Source organism: Aythya marila, assembly GCF_965140915.1.
Source record: "Aythya marila genome assembly, chromosome: 1".
NCBI lineage: Eukaryota > Metazoa > Chordata > Aves > Anseriformes > Anatidae > Aythya > Aythya marila.
In genome coordinates this window covers 136,638,001-136,657,087 of record NC_139042.1, presented here as the reverse complement: position 1 = coordinate 136,657,087, position 19,087 = coordinate 136,638,001, and the positions used below count along the sequence as shown (strand labels likewise).

Below are 19,087 nucleotides of genomic sequence, written 5' to 3'. Positions count from 1 at the left end.
CACATTGTTTATGGCTTTAAGTCAAGTCTTCCCACTTAGTGGCTCATAACTTTCCAAAACAATTCCCTTATAGGATGACATGACTTCTCAGCCCAGAGGTAAAAGTTATGAAAGAATCTGAAGACAATTTTCCCATCTGCTTCTGATTATTTTACTATGACAATGTTTTCCTTGTTTTGTTTCAGGGAATGAAATAAGGAGTTCAAATGTTTTTCCATCATGTGATATATCAGGCACTATTTCTGGAAATAATCCAGATTTGGCACATGCTATATATGTTGCCTTTACAGAACACTCTGTTTTAGAAAGGCCCAAAATAATTTGTTTGTGAGGTATAGTTTTAAACAAGTGAGAACAGCTCACACTATGCTGCTCACTACTAAACTTAACAAGATACAAATGTGGCTTTCCTATGCAGACAAGTATATAAAACAAGGGTATATGCCGTTTAAGTGAATGTTGTGAAGGCTGGTATATTCTGAAAAGTGACAAGTCTGAACACTGAAGTCTATCCATATGTTATATTTGGGAGCATATAAGCTTTTCCAGATATCTGCTGGAGATGCCATCTCAGGGGTGGGTTTATCAGTATGCCACGTCTTTTCAGTTGCCAAAAATGGGTATCACTGGTGACAGCAGAATTCTCCAATGGCTACCTCATTAAGTGGTAACTAAAGTGATTTCCAGGAACTTAGTCTGCATACACTAACAATGACATGAAGAGCAATCACAAAAATGCTGCATGCTACAGGCAGTTCAATTGCAGCTTAGTTCCTTATGTCTGGAAAGTCTCCTGACCCTGCAGAACATCAGGTATTTTGAAGCATAGAAGAAGGTTATCCTGGGCAGCAATCCAGACTGAATTGAAGTGGGTAGATGTGGCAGCTGGGGTCCATGACCTTGCACAACATCAGGTTACCGTGCATCAGCTGGCAAGTGGTAATTGTCCCCAAGCGAGACCCTGGTTCTTGTACTTGTGCTGACACCTGTGGTACAGCTGTGACTGTAGGAGAAACATGGGCTTGAAAGGTGAATTAAAAGATGAGGTCTGGTTTGGGGTAAAATTTATAGCTTTGTAACTGTCCCTGATTTCATTTTCTTCCTTTATTTTATTTTCACCTGATTGAATGTTGATTAAATCCCAATTAGCAACTACCTTGGCTACAGGCCTCTTAAGAGGCCTGGTGAAACTAGATAGCTCACTCCAGGAATGACTTTTCATATTTCTCATTTGGTGTTTGACCTAGAATTTAATAAGTCTTGCTTAAATCTCTAACTCAGCTCAACTCAAGTTTTTACCCTATTACCAACAGCAGTGACTTTTACCCTCTTTTTCTGTACAGCTGTTCCATTGTTGAGCTAATGTCATTCAAGAATAGAAGTTTCACTCAGAGAAAAAAAAAAAAAAACACACAGGAATTTGCCATTGTATTTGCAGAGGTTTGCTTTGAAATATTTGTTTGAAGTAGCATCTATACAACAAAACAATTAATAGGTGATATGTATGTTGAGGAGCCAGCACTGCAGTGTTGAGTGCTTTTTACTCATGAAGCAGTCCTTCTGCATCTACTGAAATAAAAAACTAGAATCTCAGAAAAAAGCAGATTTTGTCCTTTGTTTGTCTTAAAGAGCTATGACAAGTGTTCCAGCTATGTTGTTGGCAGGAGTCTCAAATGTTTTGTGTTCATGTAAGTATAAGCCATCACACATAGCTATCAGAAAGAATAGTAAAAAGAACTGACAGATGCATAGTAGAGTACGGAAAAATTCCTGTGTAGAAACTGGGAAGGCTGCTGGGGCAACAAACGAGGCCAAAAGCTAGAGCTCTTCTGCTTATACACTGTGATCATTCAGCAGATTAAATAGAGAACGAGTGCAGATTACCCAAACCTTGTTTCATAAAAGCTATAGTATGTGCAGAACTGTGGGTCAGTAGATGGAGAGAGAACAAAGACTAAATAAATGTTCTACAAACATTTTTTATTTGGCCTATCCTTAAGTGATTTGGGTCTTTGGCTCCCATTGTTTTCATTTTGTTTGTTTGTTTTTGTTTTTAACATGGTGACTAGGAGGATACCTTTGATATGTTGGATTTGCAATTTACTGCCACAGTGTACCATGGGAAGCACATATCCTCACTGATGTTTCCCCCACCTAAAGTGCCAAGATTCCTAAACCACAAATGAAGACAGGGCTCTAAACTGGCAGCTCTTTCAACTCGTAGAGTTTTTTTATTTAAAAGAAAAGTGTTTGGGTGAAAATAGCATTTTACACGTATTGTTCAAAGAAAAGATTTCTTAATATGCTAAGATTAAATAGGGATTTTGTTCTGTGTAAGCTCTTTTCAAATCATTCTAAAGGTATTAGATTTTTCACAATTGTAGTAAGGAAAAAAATTAGCAGAAGTTGCATTAACTGCAAAGCTCTGGCACTGAAAAAGGCATTGGAAAGAGCTTTATGAGTCAAGGCTATTCAAACACAATTCTCTGTCTTTTATTTGAAGATCCATGTGACCAACTACTATCTTTGTGGGCTTGGTTGGAGAGGTGGGGAAATAGGGAAAAAAGAGAAATTGATTGGATAGCTTCACTTTTTTTTTTTTTTTTTTCCTCAAAGGAGAAAATAGGATCTATTTAATCCAGTACTGAATATGATGATTCTTTAATAATAGCTTTATAGCAGGCACAACTCTTTTAATAAATATATTGGGTGTATATGTGTGTGTGGGGAGGTCTTTCTCCGTGTTTTCCTTTCTCACTTATCTACATTTCATTGCCAGGCATACTGGTAGAGTCTTTATCAAAGTCCACGCTGTAAGGAAATTATTCAAAGAACTAATGGAGATGGAAAAGCAGCAAATGAGACTTCAGCCATACATAATCACATCTTCCATCCCTCATCACATGAAGAATGAGTTACAGGTCATAAACCACAGAAATCTTTATATAAAGAAACAGTGGAAGTTTAAGAATCCATATTAATTCATTCTCTAGCAGACAATGAAATCAGTGGCAGACATTTTAGCCAGTGCCAAGGGGTATCACGTGTGGAGCTTTCTGCAATCCTGTGCCTGTATTTCAAATATTTTTTGTAGAGGCTTAGGTGTTTACATTGCTGTTGCCAGTTGATAGTGGAGGCAGAGGAGATAATTTGGCCATTCCCCCCAAGTCCTATAGCTCTGATTCAAAGATCAATATGATTCTATTAAAACAGAAATTCACTAAGTATATTAAGATATATTCAGATATTCACTAAGTGAAGAGGCAAGGCCTGTTTAAAAGGGACAGACTATAGAATCAACCACTGTCAATTATCTTGGTATTTCACTAGTTGAAATGAAGTGAACAAGGACTAATAAAAACTGTTATCAGCATTGTGATTCGTCAATTTCGGGAAGGGAAGGGAAGGGAAGGGAAAAGGAGACAGAAAATGAAAGAAAAAAGAGAAAGACAGAAAAAGAAAGGAAGGAAGAAAAGGTAAAGATTTTGTCCTTGTAGTTTGTGATGAATCTAAACTGAAAGATGCATTTTAAGATTACATAGGTTTTTCTTCAGCCACTAGTGGGCATGGGATCTGCAGGACTTGACCTTGTCTGAAGAAAACTCCTCCAAAATGCAAGGATTGTGAACAATGGATCATCTGTATGAACTTTTTCACTCACATGTTAAGCAATTCATGTGTTTTGCAGTGACTCTTCAGCAATAATAAATTTTAATCATTATGGAAATTAAATAATCTCAGTATGGCAGGCTGGAGAAATGAGCTGACAGGAACATCATGCAGTTCAACAAAAGCAAATGCTGAGACCTGTACCTGGAGAGAAGAAAATCTCATGTACTAGTAGATGCTAGAAGCCAGATGGCGGGAAGTGATGTTTGTAGAAAAGGTATTGGGGATCATGGTAGACACCGTCCCTGGGTGTGTTCAAGGAAAGGTTGGACATGGTGCTTAGGGACATGGTTTAGTGAGTGACATTGATGGTAGGGGGATGGTTGGACCAGATGATCTTGAAGGTCTTTTTCAACCTTAATGATGCTATGATTCTATGTTACCCTGATGAGAGGCTAGAGCCTGAGATGGAAAACGTCATGTGGAACAAGGTAGATAAGGCTGCAATTTGCTAGGTCCTGCAGTTTTGCTACCTAATCTAACCCATAAAAGTGGCCTTAAAGAAAGCTGGAGAGGGACTCTACCAGGGAGTGTAGCGATGGAACCAGGAAGAAAAAAAAATAATCTTGGTTTTCCTTGAAATAGCAAACTGCTACAACATCTCTCATTTTCGTGATCTTACCTTACAAATCGCTTAAACAGTAACATCGTAGATATTAAACGTTAACCATTAGAGGGCACTCTTTTCTACTCTGAGGAAGCGTGCGAGTAACTCGTCCTGATTGTCTAGCCTATTTTGAGGACTTGTCTAACAGCTAATAAAAACAAAACCTCTGAAGTGGTATCATGGTTGACGACACATAGCCTTTTTCTTGAGGTGCTTAGTGTCTTGGCTGAATTGCAGACTAGGTAAATATAAATATATAAAATAAAGATACAGATATAAATATAATATATACTTATAAATATTCTCCCCAGAGTTTGAATTGGAGAGGGATGATTCTCTTTCCCTGTCATAAACTGCAGCTTTCCCATGCACTTCTCTAGTACTGCACTTTAGCCCAGAAGTGGTTATTTCAAATATTTCAGTATATTGCAAATGAGCTCTTTCCTACACACTGATTGTGTGTCACAATGTATATTGCACAAAGATTGAAGTGCTGCATGAATGATTGCTAATTACTGTGACACAGTGACTTACCTTTCTTGACCATAGGCATAAACTCTAGTCATTAATCCCTGTGACTAAAATAGTGTGAATAAATGTACAGTCCTTTACCAGTAACTAATTTTTAGACTTCAAAGGCTACAGTGCAAAGCATAATTGGTAAATATTGTGGATGTGAATTGCAAAATGCTGAGCTCCATGAAAGGGTTCTGAAAAGGAAGTATTCTTAAATTGCTGTTGCTTAAAATGCACGCACATTATGGTTAATAGAGCCCAGATGCTGACTGTTTTTGAAAATCTTAGCAAACTAAAATGAAATAGTGTTTTGGTGTCTGTCAGCCTGAAATGCAATCTCTTTTAAAAGGATGTTTTAGCTGTATCAACCTAGCATTACAGTACTTTACAAATTTTAGAACTATAACTTTCTCAAATGACATTTTTTTATAATTTGGCTTTGAAACGTAGCCATGGCTAAATATTCATAAGGAAAGTATTGGACTTGCCCTGTGGTCTGGTGAGCAGTGCCAAATTGAAATCAGAATCCTATGTGGTTCACACTGAAAACACTATAGCTGAAGGAGCGTATCCTGAGGCTGTGCTGTTTTCAACTCCCTGGGAGATGTAACAGGAGAAAAGAGGTAGTAGGTGAACAGCCTGACCTTGGATATACCATCAGCAGGAGCCCAAGCACTCCTCGAAAGGTGTAAAGAAAATGTCCAAGCCTTTGGAGTCATCTATTTCATATTCCCCCTTGGGGTTATCACTGGCTTCCCAATGGAAGCTTACCTGTATGCTCAGCTGAAGTCAAGCACCTTCTCCTCTGTGAAGTTTTGTTGTAAGGCTGTTTTCAGCCACAAAGAAATGCAGTTCTCATCCAGGGCACCAGGCAACATCTTCTGGAAGAGGAGATGGGAAAGAAAGAATGGGTGTTACACATAATGGGGAAAAAAATATGTAGTACTGAAGAGCAAGGAGAAGAGTAAATTCTAATTCTGTGATATGATAAAAAAAGGGACTTGATTAGATGTTTGAGGGGAAAATTGCCACAGAAGTAGCAACAGTACTATTTTTTCTTTTTTGACAGACTGTGGGGAACCCTGCAGCCAGTAGCTGTGAAGATAAATGAGGTCTCCCAGCCTGGAGAAAATTTCCAGAATAGAGAAATGGCTATCAATCCACAGAAGTCCGCTCATAAGTTGCCCAAGTCCTGTTGAAAAGATGCAGTTAATATGGTATGGGAGCGAAAGTGGGGGAAAAAGTATTTTGGCTTATTACTGAACTTTAAGAAGGGATAGATGATGATCAGGTATTCTCTTCATCAAAAGAGTAACACTATGGAGAACCCATTGCTCTTGGAACAGGACAAACCTTGTCAGGCATGCATATCATATTTCTTAGAGCTGATCGTGTGTTGGGAAAGAGTTGGATGAAGTACTTTTGTTTATGAATATCAACTGTATGACCTAAGTGAAATGGCAAGGCGATGATTCTGGGAGTCAGGGTGTCTTATTATATCTGCGAAATGGTTTTAGCAGACAACACTGGCAAAGTCATCACTACATCATGTCCCATTTCCTAAGCTACTTTGCTGCAGTCTTTCCTGCTGGGGGCAAGAGAGGACTTGAGCTAGAGTTTCAGTATGAATCTGTGCCCTTTTGAAGTCGGTGAGGGTTTTGCCATTGACTTCAGAGGGACCAGGATTTCACCACGCCATGCCCATTCATTCTTGTTGAGACATTCAGTGAGAGAGCTAATTACGATAGTGGTTTCTGTGATGTGGGCAGCCACAAATTCATTTGCTGAGCAGCCATCTTCTCCTAGCAGCTTTTGCTCATTAGGGACTTTAGCCCCAGTCCTACAAAGGATCCCTCTGACTTCCCTGGAACCCAGGGCACCATTCAAAGATGCAGAGACCTTGGCTGTTGCTACTGGTTCCAGGAGCCCCAGCTGCCTCTATTTGCTGTCCTCTGTGACTGGCAGAACTGTTGGTGAGGCTGCATTAGGAACCAAAACAGGGAAATAACCTGAGCATAAAGAAATCTATGTGAAAGCTCTTGTATAATTGAATCACCATCCAAATCTGGGGGGAAGGGGAAGGCTGTGTAGCCTTCTGGACAATGGAAGCCTTTGATGGGATTCAAACTAGCAAATGAAGATTTCTGTTCATAAGGTTAATAAAAATGCTCATACCCAACAAGATGAGCTCCAGCAGAATAAACATTCCCTCTCTACTCTCATTTACTTCATTCTGACTTTAAACTCAAATAAGCAACACAATCATTTCAGAGAAATCCCCTCTATCAGCGGCTTTTCTCTGTGAGATATTCTTGCCTCCTCTTTTACTTTGTAAAAATTGCTACAACTGAGTTAAATCTGTGTGTATGAACTAGAAGCAAAGCCAACAAACAGTTAGAACAGAGGTTTAGTCTTGAATCCAAAGCATTGAATAGAAAATGGGTTTGAAAAAAGCTACCTAGGCTTGAGTAGAGAGATGAGAACTGTCTCTAGGAAGGGTTTAAAGAAAAGGGAATAGGCAGAGGCAAGTGAAGCTTCTAATCATTAAATGACTTAGAGGAAATCCTATCAGGAAAGGAAAGGGCTTGAATTATAGGAAAATGGTGAAATGCACCAGCATGAGGGGTGACAGCATATAATGTCTGAAAGCTTAAAATAAAACCAGCCAGCTTGGGCTGCAGGGAAGATGTGAGAGCAAATAGGCAGGGGATCAGGCTCCCAAGGGAGACAGTCAAGACACCAACGTGTTTCCACCCAAAAAAAGATAAGATGCTAGGGGGAACAGCATGTAGAGAAATGTGTTGTGTGATTCAGGGGTTCAGGCTTGAGGTTTTCCTCAGCTATGCATTACATTATTAAGATACAAAGAATTCATTATAGACTTGCAATTATCCAGAAGCAGTTAATCATCAATAATACAGTTATGAGCACGTAGCATAAGGAAAAAAAAATCCTCTTTATTTCTCTCTGATTCCAATCAGTGAAATAAATTGAATGTTGTGCTCCTTCTGCCTGTCCCTGCAAACCTGGTTGTGATGACATGGGGAAGATGAGGTTTATCTACTTTCTGGTACATTTGTGCATGGGAAGCCCTTTCCCTCATATGGATCTTGCTTGAGCTTGCTCATCTCCCCGGGTGACATGGCAGAGGTTATTTCATCGGGGAGAGGGTCAAGGACAACATTTTGTAATGCAGACCAGCCCCTAGGCAGGTATTGCTTTTGAGTTGTTTAAAAAATAAATAAATAAACGTAAACAACCTTGAAGGTTGGATATATATTTCTTTATATAAAAACTTTTTTTTTTTCTCCCCCCAGTAAAACCTGAGAGTCTGATATTATCACATGACTGCAGGAGCCTGATGTTAGACTCAGTCTATGACGCCTGGGCCTTTAATCTGGCCCAGATGTTATCTCCTACTGTAATCACAAGAAAAGCTATGAAAATACATGTTCAACAGATATGAAATTAAAAGTGAAACATTTCCATAAGTTTATAATAACCTTGAGAATAGCACAGACTTCAGGAGGCAAGGACCTCAAATTTTGCTTTGAGTCACTCTACCCCCACAGCATCACCCCAGCAAAGGGCTCTAACAGTCTGGCAGGGAGCCATGAGCATTCAGACTTGGGTTTTCCTTGGAGAAAGTGGGTTTTCCTTGGAGAAATCTCCCTGAAGCAGATCTGGAAAACCGGAGGACACTGTGTTTCCCTGGAAAACCCCTGAAGCAGGTTCAGGAAAACGGATTAGGGGAGGAAAAAAACGGGAGGAAACTCGAGGGAGCTGCGACTGTTTCCCGCGGCGCACAAGGCAGGCGAGGGACGCCTTTTGGCAGGCGAGGCTGTGTGGCCACGGCCCCGTGGGTCGCGGTGCGCTCGCTGCTCGTTTCGCTAAGAAACGGGTGTGCGGGAGGGAGCAGCAGCAGAGGGGCGGCCTTCACCTGGAGGAGGAGGAGGAAGAAGAGGAGGAGAAGGAGCCGTCTTTGTGCTGCCGCTCCGTGCCCGAAAGTAGTCCCGTCCCTGCCGGGCCGGCGTCTCTCCAATCCGCGTTGCTCCCCAAAAGCGGCGTGGAGGGAGAGAGAACGGGGGAGAGCCCCAGGCGGTGCAGTGGCCCCGCAGGAATTTGGGACGACCCCTTCTGCCCCCAGCGGGCACGGAGGGTCCCGCCGCGGCCGTGTGCGTGCGCATGGGGGGAGCGAGCGGGCAGGGGGCGGTGCTGGCATCCCTCCCTCCCTCCCTCCCTCCCTGCATCCATCCATCCGTCCGTCCCTCCTTCTGTCCCTCCTTCCGTCCGTCCCTCCTTCCAGCCATCCCTCCCTCCGTGCCCGGGGAGGCGGGCGCTGCTCGGGGAGCGGGGCGCGGCGGCCGGGGGAGGAGGGGGAGGAGGAGGAGGAGGAGGAGGAGGAAGAGGAGGCGGCGGCGGCGGCGGCGGCTGTATCCCTGCGCCTGTGCGCGCCCGGAGGAGCCGCGGGGAGCGCTCGGGCTCGGGCTCGGGGGGTGGATGGCGAACGGCCGCGGCCAGGCGGCGGCCGGCATGGGGGGGATCGGCGGAGCGGCGGGGCGAGCGGCCTGCTAGGGGGTGCCTCGCTGCCCCGGCCTTCCTCCTTCTCCTCCTCCTCCTCTCCCCGCCGGCCGGGAAGCATGAACGGGCAGCGGGGCTGCTGCTCCTCGCCGCCGCCCCGCCGGTGAGAGCGCGGAGCGAGGGAAGATGGGGGCCGTCCTGCGCAGCCTGCTCGCCTGCAGTTTTTGTTCCCTGATGAGAGGTGAGCGGGGAGGCGGGAGGAGGAGGAGGAGGAGGCAGGGGAAAAGTTGACGGCTGTGCTGCGAGGGGCCATGTTTGCCCGTGCGGGAGGGGAGCGGCCTGGCGGGGCCCGCTGCGGGGGCAGTGCTCCGCACCTCTCCCGGCATTGTTGTGTCCTCTAACTTAAAACCAAAGCAGAGAAAATAAAAATAAAAACAAAAACACGGATGTCACGCCGGCATCGCCGCGCCGGCCGCAGGAGAAATGATTTTCCTCCTGTCGCTGCCGGGACCACGGAGAAGTTTGCTGGGTCGTGATCAACGCGCGCGGGGCTGCGCAGGGCCCCCGAGCAGCTCCAGGGGTGTCACTTGGGGTACCCCGGGCCGTCGGTGTTCCGCCCCCCCCTCCAAGGCTCTTGGTCTGGGGGATTTCGTGGTGAGGCAGCCGAGGCGCCCTCGGAGAACGCGCTGCACTCAGCGACAGGGTCCATGCTGGCTCTGGCTGGGGAGAAGTCACCTGTGGTGGCTGCATCTATCCTCTTGCCCTGGTGTTTTTCCCTAGGTGAGGGAAGAGGTTAATTGCTACTAGTTAATCAACCGCACTTTAATGTCGAAAATTAGTCTGTCATTGACATCCGTGGGTTTCAATGAAAGCCAGAGTAAAGGTGACTGAGGCTGAAGGAACTGCTCAGTAGCCAGTCGCTCGGCACTCTGGAAAACAAAAATTTTCCACTCCTCCATATCCCCCCCTTTTTTATTTCTTCTATGCATCTGTTTGCCATATTGTATCCTGTTTGCAAAGATACAAGTATACTTATTTAAATGGACTACGTCACATTTTGTATTCCTATTGTGGCAGCGAAACCTCAATTTTCAAAAGTAAAGTTGGATCCAGAGCATGGAGAGGAATTGTTTCCCGATTAGTTCATTTTATTATGTCACGATCATACCTGGTCCTAATAAACCATTCATTTGGCTCTCACTTGCCATTTAACCCAGTCCAAATGACAACACCAGAAATCATTGGGATGCACACTGTCACACAGTATCAGCATGGTCACAGTCACTTCTTCAAATTAATCTCAAGATAGTGACACGTCCTACCAAAGTTTTTTGCATACCTGATGATGCTTAATAAGAAACTTTGAGGAAACATTCAGTTTATAAACTATTTAGGCTGTTATCTCTTCTCTTCTCTCACCTTTGTCTATTGCCAAGGACACTTGTATCCAAACAGCACTTCTTTTTCTTCTGTGTTCATGTGCTCCTGTTGTTTGATTGCCTCCCTGGAGTCATTATCTTCTATTTGTGGCATGATAGTAATTTCCCTGATTGTTACTTTATGTAGATATAAACAACAGGAACAGATGAACTCTGAAGAAACAAACAAATCAAATTTTAATGCGTACATCCTCCCTAGTAAACAATCTGTGCAGGTAGAATTGTTTCGAGTGAGATGTGTTGAGTTCATAAGAGGTGTCAGCAGTTCCTTAATGAGACAGAGACAGTGCCAGTATCAGTATGAATACATTTATACATGGAAGTAGAGGTAGTTATGAAGTCTGCTGTTTGGTTTGCGAATTCAGTGCTGTGAGGGGTGCCAAGCCAACAGTGTTGGAGACTGAAACCCAGAAACTGGTATATGGGTGGACTACAGCATCCTCTCTGCTTAGAGAACTTGCCTCCCTGTTCTCACTGGCTTAATGCAACAAACAAAACCACCAACAAAACACAAATGGACAGAGGTGTACAACTGAGCCATGATTATTAGTGTAAGAAAACTATGGTAGGCTGGTTTACCAAGCTGGAAAGGAATAAAATTGGTAGCATGGAAGTACAGCACCCTGTGAACTAGTACAGGCTTGAAGTACTGGGCTGTTACTAGCCAGATACAGAAGCACCTCGGAGGATTGTGGTAAGCCAGACCCTACTGACATTTCAAGGGCAGGTATTTAGATTTGTAGGAGGTGGGGGGTTACTGTGATGACAGCCAGCTGTGGAGGTTTTGTGTGCTTGGGTTTTTGTTTGTGTTTCCCCCCCCCTCCCCGTATTGTGGCTGATGGGAGGAATGGGTTGCTTTCCTGGAACACCCTGAACTGCACCGTGGCCCAGCTGCTGTGCTCCTCTCCTGGTCCCAAGCGCTTCTTGAAACCATTCCCCGGGAGTACTGGGGGGGAAGGAGCAAGACCTGCTTCATGGCAGCATTGCGTGTTCTTCGTGGCAGCTGTGAAACCAATGCAGTTCATGGTAGAGGTAGCTGGCAGTTGCAGAGAGGCAACAGCAGTGGCATCATATCTGTCAGGGAGCTACAGAGATCTGTGAAACAGGTTTCAACTTATTAAAAAGTGTTAAAGAGGTAGTTCTGCCTTCACAAGTATTCTTGGCTTACTTTTCCTACAGAAATACATGTAACTCTCCGGTCAGCATGCTGTTGCTGTTTTGTTTTTTAAAACCTGACCATGCAGAACACTCACAAAGCTCTCGCTTGAATAGGGGTCTTATAAATTATGTTTGTGCATACTTACTGAATGTTGCAGACCTCTGGGCTTAAGGTCAGGTAGTGAAGGAATGAAAATGGCTGTTTGGTAATGGGCATTTTAAAACCCCTTCTTCTCTTATGTGTTCAGAAGAGAGTTTGTCTAAATCTGTTGTTATTAGTAACTTGCTTTGATCAGCAGAACATCTTTGCTTTTTTTTTTTTTTTGTGTGTGTGTGTCTTTTTTAGATGCTCTCATTTATACGCAGTTTAGAGGAGCTTAATGTTCAAGACTTGTTAAGCTGTAACTGGGGTATTTGTGCACATTTTTCCACCAAAAGTCCAGAAATGGGACCAAGCTTTTTACCTCTGAAGCAGGCAGGCTGGAGGTGAACCATGGGTTTTAATCTGGAGCTACCTTTTTACTTTCCAGGCTAAAGGTCTCTTGACCTAGGACTAGACAATACTTACATTTTGACAGAATAACTTTGAAATGTCTTCTTTATTTTTATTTTTGATTTTTTTGTCATCACCATGATGTATTACTCCACCCAAGCTTGAATAGACCGTATTCTGGTCATGTTTTTCCATTGTATGATTCCTCAGAAATCAGCATAACTTTGTCTGCTGTGGTTTCCAATGCATTTTCCTCTTTCATCTCTCCATAGAGCAGTCTAAAATTAGTGTGATCTAAGGTGTTATAAAATCCACCATTACTTTAATAGTTTTTGCAGTTGCATCTCTGTGATAGCTCACTATCATCAGATTGCTTTAGCTTTTTATTTTTGTAATTTTTCACTGAAAAATTAAGATGGAAAGGATGATGGATTTTTTTCTATGCCTGGAAGGTAAGGTGAAGTAGTTGTTTATGGCAAGGTGCGCTGAAAATGTGAGGAAGTTCTGGGTATATGGATGAAGCTGTGTATATCTGCTCACAGGTGTGTAAAGATGATGGGCTTCTTTTATCCTTCGGTGGAGTTCTATACAGATACTTGGGTGAAAATCTTTGCTCGTTTCCCAGCAATACTGGTTAGAGGAGCATTAATCAGGTTTCCTTTTTTCCCTTATGAATTGATAACATCTGCACTTCCTGAGTTGCAGATAATGAGGGAATTTGGCTGGAAGTTGTAGAATGGGTAGAAGCTTTTTTTTTTGGAGGAAGATAGGTCAGGAGCTGGGGTGTAGGAACCTTTTAAACTCTGTCTTTGGGAGCTGAAGAAATCTGATTCCTTTGGACATATGTAATCCACCTTTATGATGATGTCGCATCTCAAAAATGCCAGCTTCAAAATATCTGCTGCAGTGCATATAATATGGGATTTACTTTTTCGTTCAAATCAAGTAGAGCACAGATAATTTTTTATTTTTATTTTTTCCTTCTGAGGGAGTGGCATAGGGGAAGAAAAAAAGGGAGAAATAGCTCTCAGCTTCTGATCTGTCACTATTCATCTCTTTTGGCAGCCAGTCTTCAGGATTAGACACTGTATTCTTTGTGCCCAGCACATTTAACCTCGTTAATTTCCTATGAAACACTAACTTCTAGGCTTGCTTTGCTGGTGGCTTCTTCCAGAGAGTCCCCATCCTTGTACAACAGGGAGGAGAACTTGTTATTGCTGAGCAGCACCAGAAATGCATTTTTTTGTAGAGCTTTGTTGTGTGCTGCTGCTTTGGGCAGGGTCTCAGACCTGAGTGCCCAGGTATGTGGCCAGCTCTTCTCCCAGCACTCCTACTGGGGAGCCCGCACAGTATCCACAGCCTCACCTGGGAGAGGTTTGGTTTGTATGCTATATGTGGCTGGTAAAATCCAGTGCTGCCACCCACTTCTCTGATGACACATGAAGGGCTTTTGTACTTCGACAGCATGGTTTACCTTGGAAAGGAATTTCCCACAGGTGGGCTTGTACTAGCGAGTGGTGGAAGTCTCTTCAAAAGCCATGGGGGGATGCGGCTGCCTCAGAGACTTGGGGAGCAGTTGCTGTTCTTTCTCTCAGAAAACAGCTGGCATTGCTTTTGTGGAAGTGGAGCCGTTGAACCTAAATTCTGTGGCTGTCAGTGTGTGGATGGGATGCCTGCAATGAGCATGCAGTGACCATTTACACTTCTCAGCCAAGCACTTTGTAGTGACTGCTCTTCTAGAGGGCAGTTGCTAGTGCCTTTCTTCATGAGGTGAAAGAAGTTTTCTCCTCTAATAATCTGTACTTATACAACTTGCACCTTGCTTGTGTAGTTTCAAAGTTTACACTTCTAACACGCTGTAAACAAAGGAACTGGAACTTTTATGGTAATTGTCCAAGGCTCGGATGCAGAAAGCATTGCATCTCGAATGCATTGCACGTAAATGCTGGGTATTGACACCCTAAATGTTAAGCAACTTTTTCCTATTTATATTTGTCAGGCACGTTAACACAGAGAGCCTTCCTTAAGCTGTCTGGATATCCTTGTAGTTAATAAATACTTATGGAAAGAGATTCCCAGGTAGTAGGCTCAATGTTTGCTTCACATGGTCTGACTCCAATGGTGTTTGCAAGCAGAAATGAGCTTGTTGTTGTTTTTCCTTTTTGTTATGCTCCCCTGTGCTGTGGTTATGAAAATAGGGGAGTTCTTTGTCTCATTGTGATTACCATGCTACAGACCTTTCTATTTCAGTGCAGTTGGCACAGTCCCTACCGATTTGCAAATAGAGTCAGACCTACCAATCAATGAATACAATGTGACTACTGTAATACCATTTGATTTTCAGTGTACTTTTAAGAAGATACTTTTCGAAGTGTAGGTGGGGAAAAAAAAAAAAAAAAAAAAAAAGCTATGGCTTAGTAATATTTTGTTTCCTTTGCAAACTGTTATAAACTTCTGAGAAAGTATGTTAGCTTAAATAGAAGGAATGCTTTTTGAGTTTCAATATTTATATGAATAGAACAATAATAAAGTGTTTTAAATATAAACAGACATGGAAAATGGCAATGTTCATACAGATTTTTTCAGTATCTTGTTACAGGATCACATTACCTAAATAGAATTACTCCCTCGTGATATAATCAATGTGGCAGAAATGGGATTATAGTTTTAATTCTGTTTATGAGGGCCATGTGTGAGCTCTTGATGTCAGATTTGAAAAGTAATCATATGAGAGACAGAAAATCTTAATCAACTAGCTATATAATTTTGTTTGATCAAAAATAATTTGTTTTCTTTCTCTGTGATACTGTAATGTAATATTCTCATTTATATTTTCCCCCCTACCTGTTCCAAATGGAAAAACATTTTTATTTTTTTTTAGTGTTTATGCCTCCAAAACATCTCAGTAATGAGCGTTCTTCTCTATAAGTTGTCAAACAGTTCTAGAAGGTGGCTGCTGTGTTTGTTTAAACTCTTGAAGTTAAGAGCATGTAAAAGATGACTTAGAAATATTTTCATTTGATTGCTGTTCTGTCAAAGCAGTGAATAATTTTTTTGCTTGTACTCATAGTATTAGTATTAATTAAAATGCTGACACTGCAGAAATCCAAAAATCCTCTTGCCCACACAAGGATTAGGAGAGTAGATATATTAAAGTTAAGAACAATGGAGGAGTAGGAAAAATAATTTGTAAACCTTGTAGTGACTCTTATTAGATCAATTTGGAAAACACATTTGTGTTTTAATAAATCAGAAACTTAACTGAGGCTCAACGGTCAATATTTACCCTGTAGGTAATAGTAATGTTCATAGGTAATATAATTCCAAATTGGTTGGTGTGTGTGTGTGTGTGCGTTTATGGATTGTTAGATTATTTTTTTTTTTGATTACCAGAATTAAGTTGTATTCAATAGGAAAAAGATCAGCATTTGCATTTTTTGAATGGTCCTCTCTGTGTCTCTATATATTTTTTCATGCATAAAAATGAATAATTTCTAATGTAAGGCTGTTGAAGATTTTACATTAATTATGATGTGAGAGTATTCTGGGAATTTAAAAATGGCTAAAACAAAACATGCAGGTCCAACTGTGTTTTAAAGAAAAAAAAAGTGCAACGATTTTCAAAATTCTTGAAGTATGTGTCCATCTTTCTTTACCCTTTAAAAGTAGTCCCTAACTGTTCATTTGAGCTGGAATAGTTATTTACTAATCTGTAGTAAATGTAATATAGTCTTAAGTCTTAGACTGCTTAAAGTGCAGTTTTGGTTTGAGAACTTTTTTCCCTTTGGCTGATGGAAAGTTTAGCTTTAAGCTTGCACTGTGAGTATTTTGTTTCAGTTTTCTTATAAATCTGTTTTCTATTTGTGTGAATTGTGGCATCAAATCCTTCATTTTTTGCAATTTTTTTAATACTGTTCTGTCTCAAGGAAAGTATTGTAACTATGAGAGAAACAAAATCTGTGAACTTGTATGGACAAAAAATAGTGTTTTACTAGTAGGAGGTATAGCTTGTTTTTTATTCTCAGTATTTGTTATGATGGATGAACTGACAAAGGTACCATTCACCAAGCTTGATCTGGCAAGTACAACACAAAGTAATCACTGGAGAGCTGGTATGTTGTTAGATGAAGAATCGCAGAGGAGTGGAGATGAAAATGTGATAAGGCTTTTGAGGCAGTGGAGCCTTCTACTCTCCCCCTAATCAGTTGCATGTTTATGTCACAGCTGAGGGCTGTCACTTACTCTGGCATTGCACTTAGCAGTGCTGACAACTTTTTCTTGTTTGTCAGTCATTCAGTCCTCCAGCTGGGGTCTTTTGTGCTGAATTCTGAGGTCATGCTTTACAGCAACTTCCTAAGAGTGCTTCAAAAAAACTAAAGAAGAGGACAAGTAAACTTAAGGGCTTTTTATGTTTTGATTTTTTTTTTTTTTTTTTTAAACTTGATGATATACACTGTTGCACTTAAAGAAACATTAAGCAAAGCACCATATAGGCGAAGCATGCCAGCTGGGATAAGTTGCTGAAAGTGTCATCTAAGGGTAGCTCAATGACTGTGAACTTCTTGTCCATGTGGAAAAGGAGTTGTTAGTTTCAAGGTGAACTAGTGTGCTGCGGCTCAGTGCATCCCCAAGCAGGTGTGCCAGCCAGCCCATGGGCCATGATCATTCCAGGCTAGCAGCAAACTTTGGAGCATTCCTGTCTCAGTTGGCTGAGGTGTGCAAGGTGTATCTGGTGGCTGCCAGCCTCTCCAGGCCCTGGGAAATGGGCTGCCTCTGCTACTGCACCCCAGCACCATCTCTCAGTGCTCTAATTCAGTGCAGGGACTTAAACAGTGCCTTTCAGCAACATCATGAGGGGTTTGATGCAGGATTTTTGGTTTGTTTTCTTACTCTTAGAAACTCTGTTGGCAATAATGACACCAGAAAGTATGAAGGGTAGTGTTTGTTTTTGTCATTGTTTTTGTTTGTTTGTTTTCTTGCCGCTTTTTGGCTCCTCTTTATAAGCAACAGGATTGTGGCAGAAGGTCAGTATTAGATGACAGTGCTGCTGCAAGCAGATGCCTGATCAGGGAGCAGAACACCCTGCTCATCCTAGGCTGTTGTGAGCAAGACAGATTCGGCATATTAAGTTATGGATGGCTCTCTGTCAGAGTGGTGTCTTTTATCCCCCATGAGAGTGCAATGGAAAGAGTAGGAGAGTCAGTGTTATGCAAAGATGAGCCAAGTCACCTTTTCCTTACTGAGATGGGCAGTTGACGTGAGTGTGCTACCAAATGCTGAGGCATGCTCTGATAATTTGGAAATGATCAACTGCCAGCTTTTTAGATCTGTTGCTGACAAGCTGATTTCATGGGTGATGCCTGGCATTGAGAAAGTTATTTGCATGGTATACACTGGTGTTCATGGTGTACTTCAGTCATATGTGCTTTTGTTATACTGTGCCAGGTCTGCTGACTTTGTATTCCTGGACTTGGCATTTCTGTCCTTCCATGTACTTTTTTTCCTCATTCTTTTACCCCCATCCTTGCAGTTCCTTAGTAAAAGAAGTGTTTTTCCTATTATTGAGCAGGTTAAACAATGATGTGCTGACTTTTATCAGCAGGTCTCGCCTTTGTCTCCACAGCTCTTATCTGGCCAAAGTCCTGCAAAATTAACAGTAGAGACTTGGTACAGAATCCAGGTGCCATTGTTGTTGTTTGGTGTCTTTGCTTTTGCACGGATGTTTTCACTCTTCTCATTCATTGGCAAGCCTGGCTGTTCCTGTCACCTTTTGAGTTGCCACCTGAACAGTCCTTGGATGTCTTTGGGATGTGGAATAAGCTTTAGGTTAGCTGAAAAGAGGAGAGAAGGACCTATTGGAAAAGTTTGGGCTGCCTCAGGCTTGTTTACTAAAGTCTGATTGCCTGCAGTGTCCTGTAGGTATATTTGTGAGAACAAGGAGGTTTGGATAGAAGAGAGCTCTCCATTCACAGTGAAGGTGGAATGGGGACTACCGTGAAGTTCATTAGTCTGTGTAAAAACAATTGTGTGGGATACATCAGGAAGGATGTTGTGATGAGCCACATGGTGTAAATCCTGGTGCTTGCTGTGCTGAAATGCCTATATATTTCCTGGAGATCTTTTTTTTTTTTTTTTTCCTTGAAAATAGAAATCATCACTGGATGTGTTTCTTGAGGATGGGTCCCTGATTTGGGGGGAAGCTTTGTTTTTCTTTGCAACATACCTCTCTTCTGATTGATATGTCTCCCAGGCTTTTATTCCCAATGTTATCTCAACTGTCCATGACGACACTTACTCACTACAAACACTGCATTCAGTTAGTTTTCCAAAGAACGATGAAGTCTTGATTTCTGACTGCAGCTCTCCCCCTGCTCCCACATGAGGGGTGGAACCAAAAGTCACAACTCCTGACAAATCTTTTCCTTCTTGCTCCTCCAGGCTGACCAGCAGGATTTGAATATGCACTGAAACTAAATACACAGAGTTCTTTTTAAGCATAAGCAGTGATGGAGAAACTTGAAACCTGGGGAGGAAAGGAGAGTCCTCACAATTTGACTGTGTCAGAACACTCTCCACCGAGAGAGTTTTTCTTACATTCTTATGTTGGCTGTCTGTGGGATGTAGTGGGAATGGGGAGGATTGTAGTACATACAAGGAGCTTTCTGTGCAGGATGGCTTTGAGGA

General features: G+C 42.1%; 1 protein-coding gene across 3 annotated transcripts in view; it reads left to right on the top strand.

The window, feature by feature from the left end:
• Window positions 1-9,359: 9,359 nt before the first annotated feature.
• Window positions 9,360-19,087, top strand: part of LRP6 (LDL receptor related protein 6) — a 126,698-nt gene continuing 116,970 nt past the window's right edge. For all 3 annotated transcript variants that reach the window (XM_082767653.1, XM_082767652.1, XM_082767651.1), the window contains exon 1: window positions 9,360-9,554. In XM_082767653.1, the coding sequence (XP_082623779.1) occupies window positions 9,500-9,554 (55 nt within the window). In that variant the 5' untranslated portion in view covers window positions 9,360-9,499. The remainder of the gene's footprint in view (window positions 9,555-19,087) is intronic.